Source organism: Benincasa hispida, chromosome 3 (assembly GCF_027475165.1).
Source record: "Benincasa hispida cultivar pf3 chromosome 3, pf3_genome.v1.1, whole genome shotgun sequence".
In the NCBI taxonomy this organism is placed as follows: domain Eukaryota; kingdom Viridiplantae; phylum Streptophyta; class Magnoliopsida; order Cucurbitales; family Cucurbitaceae; genus Benincasa; species Benincasa hispida.
The window spans coordinates 36,397,927-36,413,658 of NC_143480.1; the positions used below are offsets into that span (position 1 = coordinate 36,397,927).

Genomic DNA, 15,732 nt, shown 5'->3' on the forward strand with positions numbered 1-15,732 from the left:
ATTCCATTCCTGTTGATCAACTGAAGTTAAGTTGGACTTCTCCATGAGTAGAGAGCAGTTGCATGAGAGACATGTTACTTGTTTGGTCTCCAAGTGGGAGATTGTTAAGAAAAATGAAGTCCAATCAAGATCCATTTGCTTTGTTTTATCCTTAACTCTTAAGCAAGTCTCTTATGCTAATTTGGAGGTCAGTAATGATGAAGAATGAAATTTGGGAGGTGGAAAATTTCTTTAAAAGGGCATGATTAGAAGAAGCAAACACAGTGAGTGCCGAAAGCTTCATCCGTGGGTTTAATTCAAGGCCGAAAAAGGGAAAAATTGCCGGTTGAGTGATTTTTCTTTGGCTATTTACTGTGAGCATTGTTCTTTCATTGAAGAGTTTTGTGAACATCTATAAAGAGTGATTTGCAATCATTTTTTTCTTCAGAAAAAGTGAGCGAAATCATTCTTGAGCATAAATTCTTGTATCATTCTCCTTAATTATTTTAGTGGAACTTGCATCGATAGTAGAGAACTGAACGTAAACCAAGCTGTGTGAACCAGTATAAATCGGGTGTCCTCTCTCTTCCCTTAAATTTGATTTATTATCGTTCTTGTTGCTTGAAAACTTAGGTCGGTTTATCTATTCTTTTATGTTATATATCGAATTACAAATTGTGTATTCCGCATAATTTGGAACTCGAATTTGATCTGAAATTATTGGATAATTTATATTATCTGAATTTGATTAATTAATTTAGATTGATATATTATTATCCCCTATCATTAAATCCCCATCACACTTGTTTATCATATAATGTTATTGTGTTTATGTTAAAAGGAATTATAAATATCTAAACATATAGCTTTACTAGTTAGTATATATATTCTCAACCTAGAGATATAGAGATTTGAATCTCTCATTTAATGAGTTTTTGAAACGTAATTCAAAGAAATATATATAACTAAAATTTTAACTATGATAAATCACCATTAAGTTTCTAAACTCAATCTTATACCAAGACTTATACATTAATTAACTTAAGCAAAAATTAAAGATTTAGCCTGTGAATTTTTAGGATTAATAGATCAATTGCTTTTTTTATAATACATATCTAAATTTTTAATTTTGTATTTAATATGTCCTTTTTGACTAAAAAAAATTTGTTTGTACCTAATAGATACTTAAAATATGATTTTTTTTTTTTTAAGAGAATCTATTAAATATGATATTAAATTTTGTATGTAATAAAAAAACAAAAGTTAGGACATTAAAACCCTAATTTAAAATGATTGAAAAGAAAAAAGAAAAGAAAAAAAGAAAAAGAAAGAGGTGAAAAATGAGGAAGAAAGAGGAGAGGGGGAGGGCCGCACGAGGGGGGTCTCTGAGAAAAATCAGAACTACCTGCAGATGCTAACCCTACTCACTACTCACTCACCCTTTTTTCCCTTTTTTTTTTTTCCATCTCCACGATTCTACCTGTCGGCTCCCATTATATATTTATATATATAATATCGGAACTATCAAATCATATCTAATCCTAATTTATTAGAATTATGAAAGATTCATCTCATTTTTATTATAAAAAAATAAACTCTATCTCACTCTTTGTACAATTATATCATAATAACTCAAATTGAAAACTTCTCACTTCTTCTTTACTATCCAATTATCTTATTGATTTAGGCATCCGAGTTCTTTTTTCTTTGTTTTCTAGGTCCTCTCTTCCTCGAATTACAAATTTACTGAAAATCAAGTGCATTTTTCTAGGCTGAAATTTGGTTTCGACATTTTCGAACTTTAAAAAGTCTTATTTAAAGTTTGATGTTTGTTTCAAGTTTTTTGTCGTTAAATTCACGGTTGGAAATTTTGTGTTTGTTTAAATATATGTTATTTATGTGAACGAATCTAAAGGTATACCAGAAGTAAATTTGGGAGTTAGGATTAAGGAAAAAAATTATCATAAACGAAAGAGCAAAATATTAGAGGTGTGAAGTTGAAATGAGGAAGATGATCCTTCTACCTCTTTATATATATATATATATATATATATTATTTTTCGGTTATGAGTTTAGTGGCAAAAGTTTACAAGATAGTTAAACCAAATTTTAAACTTTAAAGACTAAAACGAAACTTTTTAAAGTTCAAGAGTATAATTAAAACCAAGGTCGTGGTTATATTTTGATAATTTAGTATATTATTTTATTCCTACTAATTTAAAATGTAATATTACTTTTTACAAAACAAATACCATTTTACACTGAGAATTAATCAAGCTAGCACACAGGAAATTATATGTCACATTATTAATTCTATATATTAGGATTTTGTTTTTGAGGCATATACATTAGGATCTTTAAATTCATGCTTGATTTGACACTTCTTGATGTGTTAGGTTAAATCATTTGAATTGGCTATTTGGATTCATGTTAAGTTCTTTTTCATGTCTTTTATTGTTTTCAAGCTCCTCTTCTTTGTGCAAATAACAATGGTAATAATACAATGTTCTTTTTCTAAGGGAAAAAATGACTACATAAATTAAAGAAGCTAGGGAGATAAATTTCTTTCCTTCTTATTGAAGGCAATGGAAGATGAGGTCTCTTTGTAAAAGATTCCTTTCTTATAGATGGCAATGAAGGGATAAGAATGGGTACTCTTTAATAAGTTTTAGTTAAATTTTATGTCAGAAGAGATTTACAAGATAGTATAGAAAAATACCCATTATTTTTTTTAATTGAGGTAGACTTTTTCCAACGTAAGCATAGTTCAAATATTTATAGATGCTATCAACATCAATATTGGCTTCAAACTTTTTTCACCCTCATTTTGAATAGGAATATATATATATATATTTGAAAATCTTGAAATAGGCTCTTTGTAAGATATTAGATGAAGATTAGATCATAAAATAATATCTCTATATAGTACATAATTTTTTTTATTTCAGTAGTAGAGATAACCAACAAAAAAAAAAACTTAAGAAATCGACAAATTATTAATCAAAGTAGAATTAATATCCATGGGGTGCTCTTTGAGTGTGGTAAGCTAAGTCATGAGCGACATAGTTACTATTGTAGTTGACCAAAAGGAAGTTTTTAATAGACCCCAGAGAGATAGACCTCACGAATGGAATCAACAAAGGCCTGAACCTTCATGCGCATATTGTGTTTTGCCAACTAAGAGACTCCAACCAATAAAGAAATCAATTTCAGCTCATATAAAGGAGATATGCCCCCTTCAAGAGCTTTGAAAAGACCCTTATACAAAGCAAAAGCCTCAAAAGGTCAACGCAATCTATCAACAGTAAATGGTATTCCGTAACAAACATAACGTCACAATTGGAGTCACGAACAATGACATGATTCCCACATCACCATTTAGTATTGTTGTATCAGAGTTTACCTTTAAATATCCTTGAGGAGGGGCACACCAACAATATACGCCCTCAGGAATCAAACGAGAATAATCAAGCTGAGAGAAAATTGAAACAGTAATATGAGAAAGCGACGGACAATCCAAAGACCCACTAAATTCATCACACATCAGATAAAGATTATAAACTCTTCTAATTGGATTGCAATATAAAATTATTATTGAGGGTAAGGATTAAATATTGGTCAAGGTGTATGCATTAAAAAAGCCTATTTATGAAAGAATCTTTTTCTCCATATGGTTTAAAATTTTATGAGTTAAAATAACTCTTGTATTTTGAGATTTATTCAATTTTAATCCATATATTATCAAATATTTAGAATAAAAATACTAATAAATAATAAAAAATTTGAAAAAAAAATCAATAATAAACAACTAATAGGGACTAAATCTAGATATTTAAAAATACCGAGATTAAAATTAAACGAATATTTTTTATCATTCAAAAATGAAAAAAAAAAAACAAGAAAAAAAGATGGGCTTTGACAAGACAAGGTTTTATATTAAGTTAGGACAGAAAAGAAAATAATACAACAATGGGTGCTTGTTCTTGTCTGATGTTTCCTTAGCAGAAGGTCCTTAGTGATTAGATTGTCTGAATTGACAGATCATGTGGGATATTTAGAACTTTGTTCAATTTAATGAATTGAACTAATGGGTTTATTAGAGGGCTATAAAGCATACTATAATTAAATGCAATCTTTTTATAACTTTATGTTTATGATCACTGTCACACATCATTATTGAAGTGGCAAAATGAAGTTATGTTGCAATTATTCTCTTTTGTTGTTTTGATTTAAACAGTAAAATTCTATCTTAAAAAAAGTTTGTATTTTATCCTGCGTGTCTAATTGATTGTATGGAGTTCTAATTAACTCTCTAAATGTTCTTAACGAATTATACTTATTTAGAGCTTGATGCGAGTGGTGAAAAAGTATTTCTTTCATACCATCGTTTCAAAGACATAACATAGCTCCTTTTAAAATTTGGACTTATTTTTTAAATCATATATTGTATGATATGGAAACAATATTTTTTTAAATTAAACATTTGAAAACAATATTTTCGATAAACTTTTAGTACTCTTTTCTACATGTAAACCATATATCGTATGATATGACTAAATAGAAATTACAAGTTCAAAGATCATATAACATATGGAAAAAAGAAGTTGCACATTCAAGGAATTTAAACTCATGATATTTCTCTAATTAGCCAATTTCTTGACATAATTCAAATGTAAGCAACATTTAAATCAAAATTCTCATTTCTCCCATAAAAATTAGTTCCTTGAAAAGATTCCAAAAACTTCTTTTAAGAAAATCAATCAAATCAGAAATGCTACTCTTCACCATAATAAAAAGAAATCTATCATCATTTTTTAGTAGTCAACTGAATTCTTTATTAATTTGAATATAATTCAACTAATTTCAATATTTACTCTCGATCCAGAAGTCGGAAGTTCAAATCTCTTCATCCTAATATACTCATCAAATCCCTCCGTCTCTCATGAGGAAGGAAAGAAAAGAAATGCCCTTAATTCAAAAGGGGAAGAGTCTAACAAGAAATATGGTAGAATAGTGAGGGATAAAGAGATTTGGAAAAGGGAAAAAGAGAAGTTTATTAATTTGTTACATTATTAACCATAAGAGAGAGAGAGAGATTGAATTGTTATTAATTATTAATTAAAAAAAAAAAGAGAGAGAGAGAAAAAAGAAAAAGGAATGTCGTTTTATATTTAATTAGGGGGGGGAATTAAGTCCTATATAAAGAAAAGTTATAAGATATAAGGAAAGAAAAATAGAAATCAAAATAAGCACACCGGCGGAGGCATAACGGCGGCGCGTGAGGGAAATCAAGGGCGGTCGGGACGCTCATGGGAGCAGAGAAGCAATGCAACACAGCGGCGGAGGATGTAGAATTTAGTGCGCTGTTTCTTCACTAAATTGCTGCATTTTTGGCCAAAAGATGAAGAAGAAGGATCACATGTGTTTGGATATACCCCTATTGAATTTGAATTCCCACTCTTCTTTTCCTTTATTCCTCCTTCCATTCAAAACCTCCTCTTTTTTCCCCCTTCTCTCTACTTTTTATAATAATACTAAGATTTCAATATATACTTTGTTTTCATACCTATCATTTTACTCTTATACTTTTAATTTTGATTTCTTTTCGTCTTTATATTTTAAAAACCTATCATTTTCGTCCATTCAATTTCATTTTCTATTTCTTTATTAACAAATAAAAATAATCACTTTAAAAGCTTAAGGATTAAAGTGAATTTAGCTAATTGACTTGACCTCCCTCCTTAAAGGTCGGAGGTTCGATCTTCCCTCATCTTTATAGTTGTAGTACTTAAACTCAAAAAATGAACCAAAATAAACTAAAGCTAAAAGTACAAAAACCAAGATAAACATTTTAAAAGTGTTAGGACCAAAATAAATAAGACACATTTACATGTACCAAAGTAGTATATAAACCTAATAATAATAAATAAACATTCAAACTAAAATATAACTCATTAATATATATATATATATATTGGAAAAAACTTGATGCAGCACGTGACAATTTATTTTAAAAAAATTATTAAAAAAATATCTTTTTGTATGTGAAAGAAATGAGAGGATGAGATTTAGGTACAGCCGCAACACAGTTGCACCTAAATATTGCTCATATGTATAATTCATCTTCCTTCACAACCTAATTCTGGGTTTTTTTTCTTATTTTCAAATATCCCAAACCCACATTTATTCTATATACACACAAACAAAATAACAGATGGATTTTGTGTGTGTAATTGACTGTTGATAAATGGAACCCACCATTTTATCAACACCCACCATATGAAACAAATAATGGGCCAATGTTCTGCCACACCCCTTTTTTACCTCTTTTTTTTACCTCATTTTCCAGTGGTAATTTTGTGCATTTTGAATTTTCCTTTTCAATTGTGGATGGGAGACTTTTTTTTCCTTTATATATAATTTAGTAGATAAATTATCGATTGTTATCCGATCGATAGATAGTTCGATGTTCACTCTACATTTGACGAACTAAAGAAAAGTTTAGTATAAAAATCATTTTCATCAACATTAGAGGATGAAAAAACATTTAAGAATAAAAAGTACTATAAAATTTTGTCAAATAACCCAACTATATATTAGGAGGACAATATTAAGACCTAATATCTAGGAATTTCCCTATGTGTTTTTAAAGAGAGAGAAAAAGAATCAATAAACTAATATAATTTTTATAATTTTTAATATGCATAGTTGTAGATAATGTAATAGACTTTCATGGTACAAAAGTTCTTCAAATTTTCAATAGCCCCCTACCCCTTATGATATTGGAAATTCTAAAATATTCAAAATATATATATAAAAAAAAATCATACTCTGATTAAATGTTATTTGAATAAAGTAATGGTTAAAAAAATGGATAATATCTATCTTTCGATTAATGACCCAGTTATAAATGAAATGTATATTATCAAACAAGCACTATTTGAATGAAGCTCAAACTACACCCATCTCTATATGCATCTCTTTCAATTACAAAGAAATAAATAATCAAAAAAAAAAAAAAACTAGATGGTCGTTTGTGATTATCCACTTAGATGGGATGCATGAATACATATGCTATAATGACCCGAGTTCAAGAGGGGTACATGAATGAACTGGTATCATATCCGAATGAGAATGATCCTGAGGACATGAAAGTGTGGTTAAGAAAGACTTAAAAGAATTGAAAATTATTACATATACCAATAAGATGCACCTTCCTTTTTGGTGGCTCAATCATAGGAACTCCAAAGTTAAGCGTGTTTAGTTTGGACCCGTATTGGTTTGTGGGGACAATTTCCACTTCTAAAAAACATTCAAGGCAAGGGAGGATGACGTAACCAAGTCGCAAGGGAATGCGGAGGCCATCAGGGGTCGAATCTAGATTCCAAATTCTGATCCGAATCCTGGACCTGAGGCGTTACATATGCAACCTGGGATGTACCCAAATATATATATATATATATATATATGTAGCAAACATAACATTCGGCCTGTCTAAGAAAAGTTTCTTACATCATATTTACTATAAGATAAAAGCCGATCAGGAAAAGAGTTCAACTATTTTTCCTAAAAAATTCAAGATTTTTAATATTATAATAATAATGGAGAAAATGGCATAAAGTAGGTAAAGCATAATATATATGTATATAAAAAAAATTATATAATTATATTATTATACGCAGGCAAGCAGGAAAGTTGGAGATGCTGTAAAAATGGGGCCTGCCATGTGCTGAGCCAGCAAGAGTTAGTCTTTTTTATCTTAGGAAAACCCTTTTGAATGATGGGTCTCCATCTTTCACAATCCATACAATCATTTCTCCAAACTTAGTTTTCCTTTAAAAGATTGTATGATTTATGATGCTACAATATTTACTGTACATCTCTTTTTTTTTTTTTTTTTCTTTATGATATTAAAAGATTGTATGATTTATGATGCTACAATATTTACTGTACATCTCTTTTTTTTTTTTTTTTTTCTTTATGATATTAATAAAATCTCTCTTTTAACAATACTTGTCACTAATTTTTCTGCAACTATAATGAAAGTGAACCAAAGAAAGAGGAATTCAAGCTTGAGCCCATCCATAAGTCAAACTAAAAGAAGGGGAAGAACAAGATTTCCATTCCATAATTTGTGTTATCTTTTCTAATTCCCTCATCTTCTTTATACAATGACTTTCTAGATCTTAGCAAGTTTGAGGATGAATTTGCTATTGGTACGATACAGTTCTCAGAAAAGTATTGTTTTTTCTTTTATCATTGAATATCATCTCTTGAATGAATTAAAAGATACACTTTAAGATGTCAGCATATATCATCAGTATCAATTGCTAAACATCTTGAAGAGCAGTAGTAACAGGTTGTACTGCACCTAAAAAAGAATACAAATGACCTTCATATACATAAATACATATAGCTGGTGGACTTACAAAAAGTGTTGTTTGTATCCTGCAGAATTCTTGAAAGAGACCTTCCAACTTCCCAAAACTACAGCTTCTGATATGGAAGATGAAATGTTCAGACCAAAATGATGCATATACAACAAAATGCATTGGCCTCAAGTCAGTAAATCGGCATATGCGCCTAGTCCTTGACTGTTGGAGCATCGTTTAAGCTTGTATAAGGCTCGGTTTTCAAGCTGCCGTACCCTCTCCTTGGACAAACCAAACATGTTGCCAATCTCCAATAGTGTCTTCTCTTTACCATCTTCGATACCGAAACGTAGTCTGATTATTCGTCTCTCTTTCGGACTGAGAATGCTAAGGAGATTCCGAATATGCCTTCGCATAAGCTCCCTCTCCACACTGACATCCGGCGTGTCAAGTTCAGAGTCTGCAGTTATTTCCTGTAATGTAATTCAGAATGCATTCTCAGATTATGGTAGAGAGGTGGTAGCATGATGTTAAATGAATCTATCATAATGCTTATATGGATCGAATCTCTGTATCTAACGTGCCCGATAAAATCATGAATGTATCTATGCATTTTCTGTGTTTTCATTATTAAATGGTAGCAACCAGTTCTAAAAATATATCTTCAAATGATACCAGCAAAGAAACTTATAATCATTATCCAGGAGAACATACAAGTGATGGAACTTAGCAAGATGGATTTTTCAAAAATGGGTACATGTCTCTTTGATCTCTATTCCTGACATCATTATTCTCTTTCGCATTTAAAATGGCTTTCTTGTCAGTATTCACTGTTAAAAAGTGAATTTTATAGGCCGCTCAAAATTTAGCAAAGGTGCATGGTTCAATACATGTTGCTCTTCTCCGTGCCACATTTGCAATAAAGTAGTACCAGACTTGCAAGCTTTATAGAAGGTAAAAATTCTAAAATCTTACATTCAGTAAGCAGTATGTTTAAAGTCATACCCTGTCTTTGTTCAATTTTCCTATTTTATTGGTTAAAAGTCAAGAGAAGTGATAGCCACCTGAAAAGTGGTATCTTGATCAGTCCATACAGGTTGCTGCAATGAACGTGGGATTCTCGACATAAACAGTAACTTATCCAATCTCTCAACTGTAATTCCAACACGTGCAGCTAACTCTTCTTTAGATGGTTTATAATTCCCTGCTCGAACAAAATAATTTTTTGCCTCTGTTACCTTTCCGAGGAGGCCATATACATTTTCCTGCAAATGTTAACATGAAATTTTTCCTACTCATTACCTTTGTAAGAAAATCAGTTAACTATATATATATAGGAAAAGACAAAGTAATATAGAGAAAAGGAGAGTTAACTGAACAAGGAAATTTAATCTTTATATTAATGAACAAAGACAGAATTGTCATTACCGGCAAACGAATTGTTCTAGAGTGTTCGAATATTGCCTTCCTAATAGATTGCCTAATCCACCAATAAGCATAAGTGGCAAAGCGGCAACCAGCTTGTGGTTTGAATTTTTCTACGCTCTTCATAAGTCCCAAGCTTCCTTCCTAAGACAATATGAAAATGAAACAGGAAACTTCAGTATCCCAGTCACGTATTTCAACATATTAGATAGAGGATCCTATTCCAAATAGATAACACAAACGTTTAAATAAGAATCTTGAACCCTGAACAAGCCCTTTAACTAAAATAGCTCGATATCGGGTGGTTTGTATAATTCCTGTGCACAGCAGTGTGCAGGACTTCATATAATGCTCTCAGCTATAGATTAGAAGGAATGATTTTACCAGCAAGATTGGGGAGAGTAATATGAGTGTAATGTGGAGGATAATGAGTTTGTACAACAGAACTAATAGTCAATCAGTGCATGACACTCAAGTTTGGGTGACAAACCACATGAATGAGTTTTACGTAGATATTCAAAACTAGAATTTAGATCATGTGCCACATAGATCGCCATATTCATTGCCTAAACCAGATCTTATTTTTTCTTTCAATATATAATTTGGGTAAATAATTTAAAATCTGTTCACCAAATATTAATAATTATGCCATAGCGTATATATAAGATAGATAGACAGATCGATGGATAAACGAGAAAATGAGAGAGTTCTAGAACCAACAAGAAAATGAAAAATGTCTAACTTAGCACAGTGCCTGAAGCAGAAGGTTTGAGAAATACATGTCTAGCACTCTGCTCAGAATGCGTGTGTCCAGTGCCCTACAACCTTTTTCAATTGAACTCATCTACTGACTGAAAAGGAAGAGAGTACGGGCTTTGCACCACAGATGCATGCCTCATAATCAGAGCATAACCTGCAGTAAGTCTTGAAGGCTGAGACCACGACCCTGATATTGTTTAGCAATGTGAACCACCATTCGCAAATTTGCATTGATCAGCTTTTCACGACTGATCCGAAAGGACTGAAGCTGTGATTGTAAGCGTTGACAGGTGAGCCCTAGAGCTTCAGCCCATTCAACCAAAGTTGGTTCACGGCCAAACTGAGATTGAAGTCTAGCTTTCACGTTGTCCAGTATCATTAAATCCTGTTAAACAAGGTTACTCTATCAAGCATGTGCGACAATCCTAATGAATAGAATATGTATGGAAACTGACATCTGAAAATAGAGAGCCTTCACAAGCATACCTGGATTTGGACTATCAACTCGGACTCTTCTTCAACTGTTAAAAGCTTCTTTGTTTCAGGACCCCATAAGAACAGTCGTAGAGGATCATTGGGATCAAAATTTTCAATTGTTTTTCTCCGTGAATCTTTCCCCTTTGAATTAGAAGTCTCATGAATAGTTGTTACATGTTTTGGCACCTTTCTTTTCTTGGATCGTCTATCTTGCAGTCTGGTTGACCTTACAGTTCTCCCCTCCTTGCTTAGAGAACTAATCAATGAATATATCGCAATATGAGCAAGACTGAAGTTGCAATAAAATGAAACTATAGGGCCAAATGTGGCTATCATAAATTGTGCACATAAGAATAAAAAATATAACTTACTCATCAGGAGAAGTATAGTCCAGATTGGTACCAACTAATTCAGACTCGTCAACTAATGATGCTGCTTGTTTTGAAGCTGACAAAGCTTTCTTTGCAAGGGCAATGACATTCTCTGGTTCATCTTTAACAAGCATCTCCCCACCAGCGTTATAGGATTGTTTTTCGACAGATGAGATCTTGTATTCCTCCATTTGTAAGGATGGCCATCTGCAAAATAATTGTATTTACTCAATATGAAAGAAAGGATACAGAGGAGGATTGCCATCTGTGTATTGAAAAAAATTGGTCAGGAGAAGGAAGTTTAGTTCATCTCACGATGATAATAAACCAGGCCACTCAACCGCTTGATGCTTAAATTCCCAGATCAGATGATCGTGGTCACTTCGGTTGCCTTCATCAATTGAAACACTCCTCTCGATCAGCCTCCTATCTAGAGTCGTCTTCACAATGGGCATCAAATGAACCATTAATTAGAATTTCCAAATGCAGGTGTGCACACAGAGATACATATAATAGTATAAATACTTAACTATGTATAATTGTGTGTGTTTATGAGAGGCAGTGAGAGAAAGCACATGTGTACAAATGGAAACTGGAAAAACATGGCAGACATTGGGCTTTCAGTCAGAGTATGCTCAGTGAAAAAGATTTTACACATTTTAACAGACAAATCACAATAACATTGTTGAAACAATAAACCAGTGATATCCTGAAAAAGATATGGGGACTGTCAGTCAGAATATGCTCGGTGAAATTAAGGACATGTTTGGAATGACTTACTACGTACTCTAAAGCACTTTTTTGGTACTTACAAAAAGTCACTCCAAAGAGGCTTTAAGACATTGTACACTTTTGTTAGAATAATAAAGGAGCGTACATCCTAGAAAGCCATACAACCATTCATAAATAGAAGTCAATGCACAGAGATAATTTCATGTTACTAACTTACTAAGAAAACACAAAATGCTAAGGCCCCGTTTGGTAATCATTCGATTTTTTGTTTTTTTGTTTTTGAAAATTTAGCCTATAGACACTACTTCCACCTCCAAAGTTATTCATTTGTTATCTACCTTTTACCAATAGTTTAAAAAACCAAACCAAAATTTGAAAACTAAAAAAAGTAGCTTTTAAAAATCTGTTTAGAACCATTGTACTTAAGAAAGATGCAAATCATTGTAAAAATGGGAGGAAATAGGCTTAATTTTCCAAAACCAAAAACCAAAAACGAAATAATTACCAAAGGGGGCCTAATAATCCAATTTAAATGCATAAGTTTAAGGAATTCTAACCTGGGATGTTCTATCATCCTTAAGTATTTGTGATTGAGGTCTACACTCATGGTGCTGTTCTTGTGAAAGAAATGAAGTTGAAAAGTATCGAGCAGGAATCGCTTGCTCATGAAACATAGAAACTGCAGGATTTCATAACAAACATGTACTTAAATAGATGAAGAATGTCTAGATACACGTGTATGTAAATGTAGAAAACTAATTAAAGATCAGCATTGATTAATGATCAGCATTTCCATATGACTTTTGTAAGCTTTTTGCCAATTAAAAAATAATTTTCAAAATTGGTGTTTAATTACATGCTCAAAAGTTCAAAAATAATTAAAAAGCACTTTAAATCCTTATGGGAAGCACCAACAAAGCTTCTCCTAAAAGTAACTCGCTCTAGAAAGGGAAAATAATGAATTAACAAGCCAAGCACAATGAGGCCTCATTTCTGATAACTGATTCTAAAATCCCACATTACGGTAACGGGCACCATTCGACATAGACTAATCATTCATATAATCTTCACACAATTTGAACAAGAAATTGCCATTTGAAGCGGTATAAAACCAAAACAAAAGAAACCCAACTCGAAATGTTTAAAACAGAACACTCTGAGTTTCACATTTAAGCTAAATGCAACAGGAAAAATCCCATACAGGGCATATAAATGAGCTAAATACCAAACTATAAATACTACCTGAAGAAGAGGAGGAAGAGGAAGAACAAGAAGGATGAAGGAAGCTTCTCGGGTGGCATCTCGAAATGAATAGCGATGAAGAAGAGAGCAAATTGAGTCCAGCCTCCATAAGTAAAAATTCTCACTGTTTCTTTTGAAGTAAGACAAAGGCTAAGAGTCTCTCCTCACATGGAGGTCTCTTGGGGGACTGTTCACTGAGAATTTTACTGCCGTTCAGTCTCTTTAAAGCATCTGGGTCCTCATTTTCTGTGGATTTCTTGTGCGAAACTATGCAAGAAATGGGCTTCGGTGGGAGTTTTAGATAAAGAAGAAGGAGAGGTTCTTCCGTGGTTTCGCAGAGTAATTCACACCTCAAAATCGAGACTTGATTTTTTTCAAATGGATCAGATTTCGATTATATACTATCCTTTCTTCAGATTTTTTTTTTCTTTTTTCTTTTTGATTTTTGAATGCAAGAAATGATTGGGGGATTCTTGAGTTGTTGGGTTGGTTGATTGATATGGTCGAATGATAACAGATTAGGCCCTTTCAACTGAAGAATCCAACGCCCAGCAGTTTTCTAGTCCAGGCCCATTTATTATTCTCTTTCTGCCATCACTACAATTATTTTCTAATTCGATCCCCCACTCGAATGTTAATTCAGCCATGATCGTTTTGGTTTAATGTTCAAACTTCAAACTATTCCTAATAAACATCCATACGTTTACCATCGTTCATAGAAAATGTAACCTTAATATCAACAACATATTTATATATATAATTTAATTTGCCTTTTTCTTACTTTCTTTTTTTATAAGGAAATGAGTAAAATTACTTGTGAGAATAGTTGCTTAAAAAATACATTAAATGGGGACAAAGACTTCAAAACTATGAGATTACTTTTAATTATAACCTCATACTTTAGAAAGTTTCATTTTAATCTTTGAAGTTTGATTTTTTTATTCAAATTAACCCTTGAAGATTTTTGCCGTTAAATTCATGTAGCCATTTCACAATCTATACTTTGTTTTGGTGTAAAAATCACAACTATATGTAATTGTTACTATTTGTCTATTTTTAGGTGAAAGTGACTATAAAAATCACAACTATATGTAATTGTTACTATTTGTCTATTTTTAGGTGAAAGTGACTCTATCTAACCACAATAAGTTATTAGATCAAAGTGGTTTGGCTCCAACATCTATGAACATGAATGATTCAACCCCAATGAATAGTGTTTCAAGTAGTAATGATCAATTTACACATTACATTAGATAGTGATGATAACAAGGATTTAGTAAAATATAATAGATTGACATCATAGTATGGAATCATTATTAAAAGAAATGAAAAATAAATGATACCATGAAAACAATATGTAACTATGGTGGAAAAAGTTTAGGAGGAGAATCTAAAAATGGAACAAAGCATTTATATTATCATTTCAAAATTTATCCCCTACGGAGACAAAGAGACATTAGGCAATCATGTTTGAGATTCACTAAAATCAATGAGAAAAAAGTAGTGTTAAATCCAACCCTCTTTGATTATGAAACGTCTAGAAGAGACCTTGCTTATGCTATAATTTTACATGAATATCCTATAAACATGGTTGAACTCAAAGGATTTAGAAATTTTTTTAGTGGTGTTCAACTGATGTTTAAGATAATTTCAAGAACCACGATGAGGAGAGATATAACAAAAATTTATGAAGAAGAGAGAATTAAACCAACGAAGTTTTTGGAAAACTATAGAAATAGGGTTATCCTTATTAATATATGTGGACTACTACTAGCCAAAAGAATGGATACATGACACTTATTACACATTTTATTGATGATTTTTGGGACTTACAAAGTAAACTTTTGAGGTAATTTGAATATTTTATATTATTCTGTACTTTTGGTTCCACGTATAATTTTCATTTTAACATATTATTATACAAATCTAAGTTTGTACATGTGCCACATCCACATACTGGACAGATACTTTTTGAAGAATTAATAGAGTGCGTATTCAATTGGAACATAGATCATAATCCACGTTAACATCAGATAATTGTTCAACAAATGATGCAATGATTGACATTTTATTAAGGAAGTTAGACTTGACACTACGATTGCATAGAAGTTTGTTCCACATTTGTTGTGCACATATTTTGAATTTGATAGTTAAAGATGGTTTGGCTATAATTTCTAATGGTAGAGAGAATATTAGAGGCACTATTAATTTTTGGACTCTTTCTCCAAAAAGGAAGGAAATTTTTGAAGGAGTTCGTCAATTACAAATTTCAGACACTAAAAAAACTAAGTCTCGATTGTGTTACTAGATGAAATTGAACATTTGTGATGCTCAAAACTACTTTGGAACACAAGAATGTTTTTCCTCATCTAAAA

The 15,732-nt window shown here is 31.6% G+C and overlaps 1 protein-coding gene across 1 annotated transcript; it reads right to left on the minus strand.

The window, feature by feature from the left end:
• Nucleotides 1–8,206: 8,206 nt before the first annotated feature.
• On the minus strand, nucleotides 8,207–13,821 carry SIGF (RNApolymerase sigma-subunit F). Its single transcript, XM_039026948.2, has 9 exons — nucleotides 13,358–13,821; nucleotides 12,673–12,794; nucleotides 11,699–11,823; nucleotides 11,384–11,590; nucleotides 11,022–11,268; nucleotides 10,690–10,920; nucleotides 9,780–9,920; nucleotides 9,416–9,616; nucleotides 8,207–8,824 (listed from the first exon to the last, which is right to left on the minus strand). The coding sequence occupies exons 1-9, from the start codon at nucleotides 13,464–13,466 to the stop codon at nucleotides 8,537–8,539; spliced, it is 1,671 nt and encodes a 556-aa protein (XP_038882876.1). The 5' UTR covers nucleotides 13,467–13,821; the 3' UTR covers nucleotides 8,207–8,536.
• Nucleotides 13,822–15,732: the final 1,911 nt, after the last annotated feature.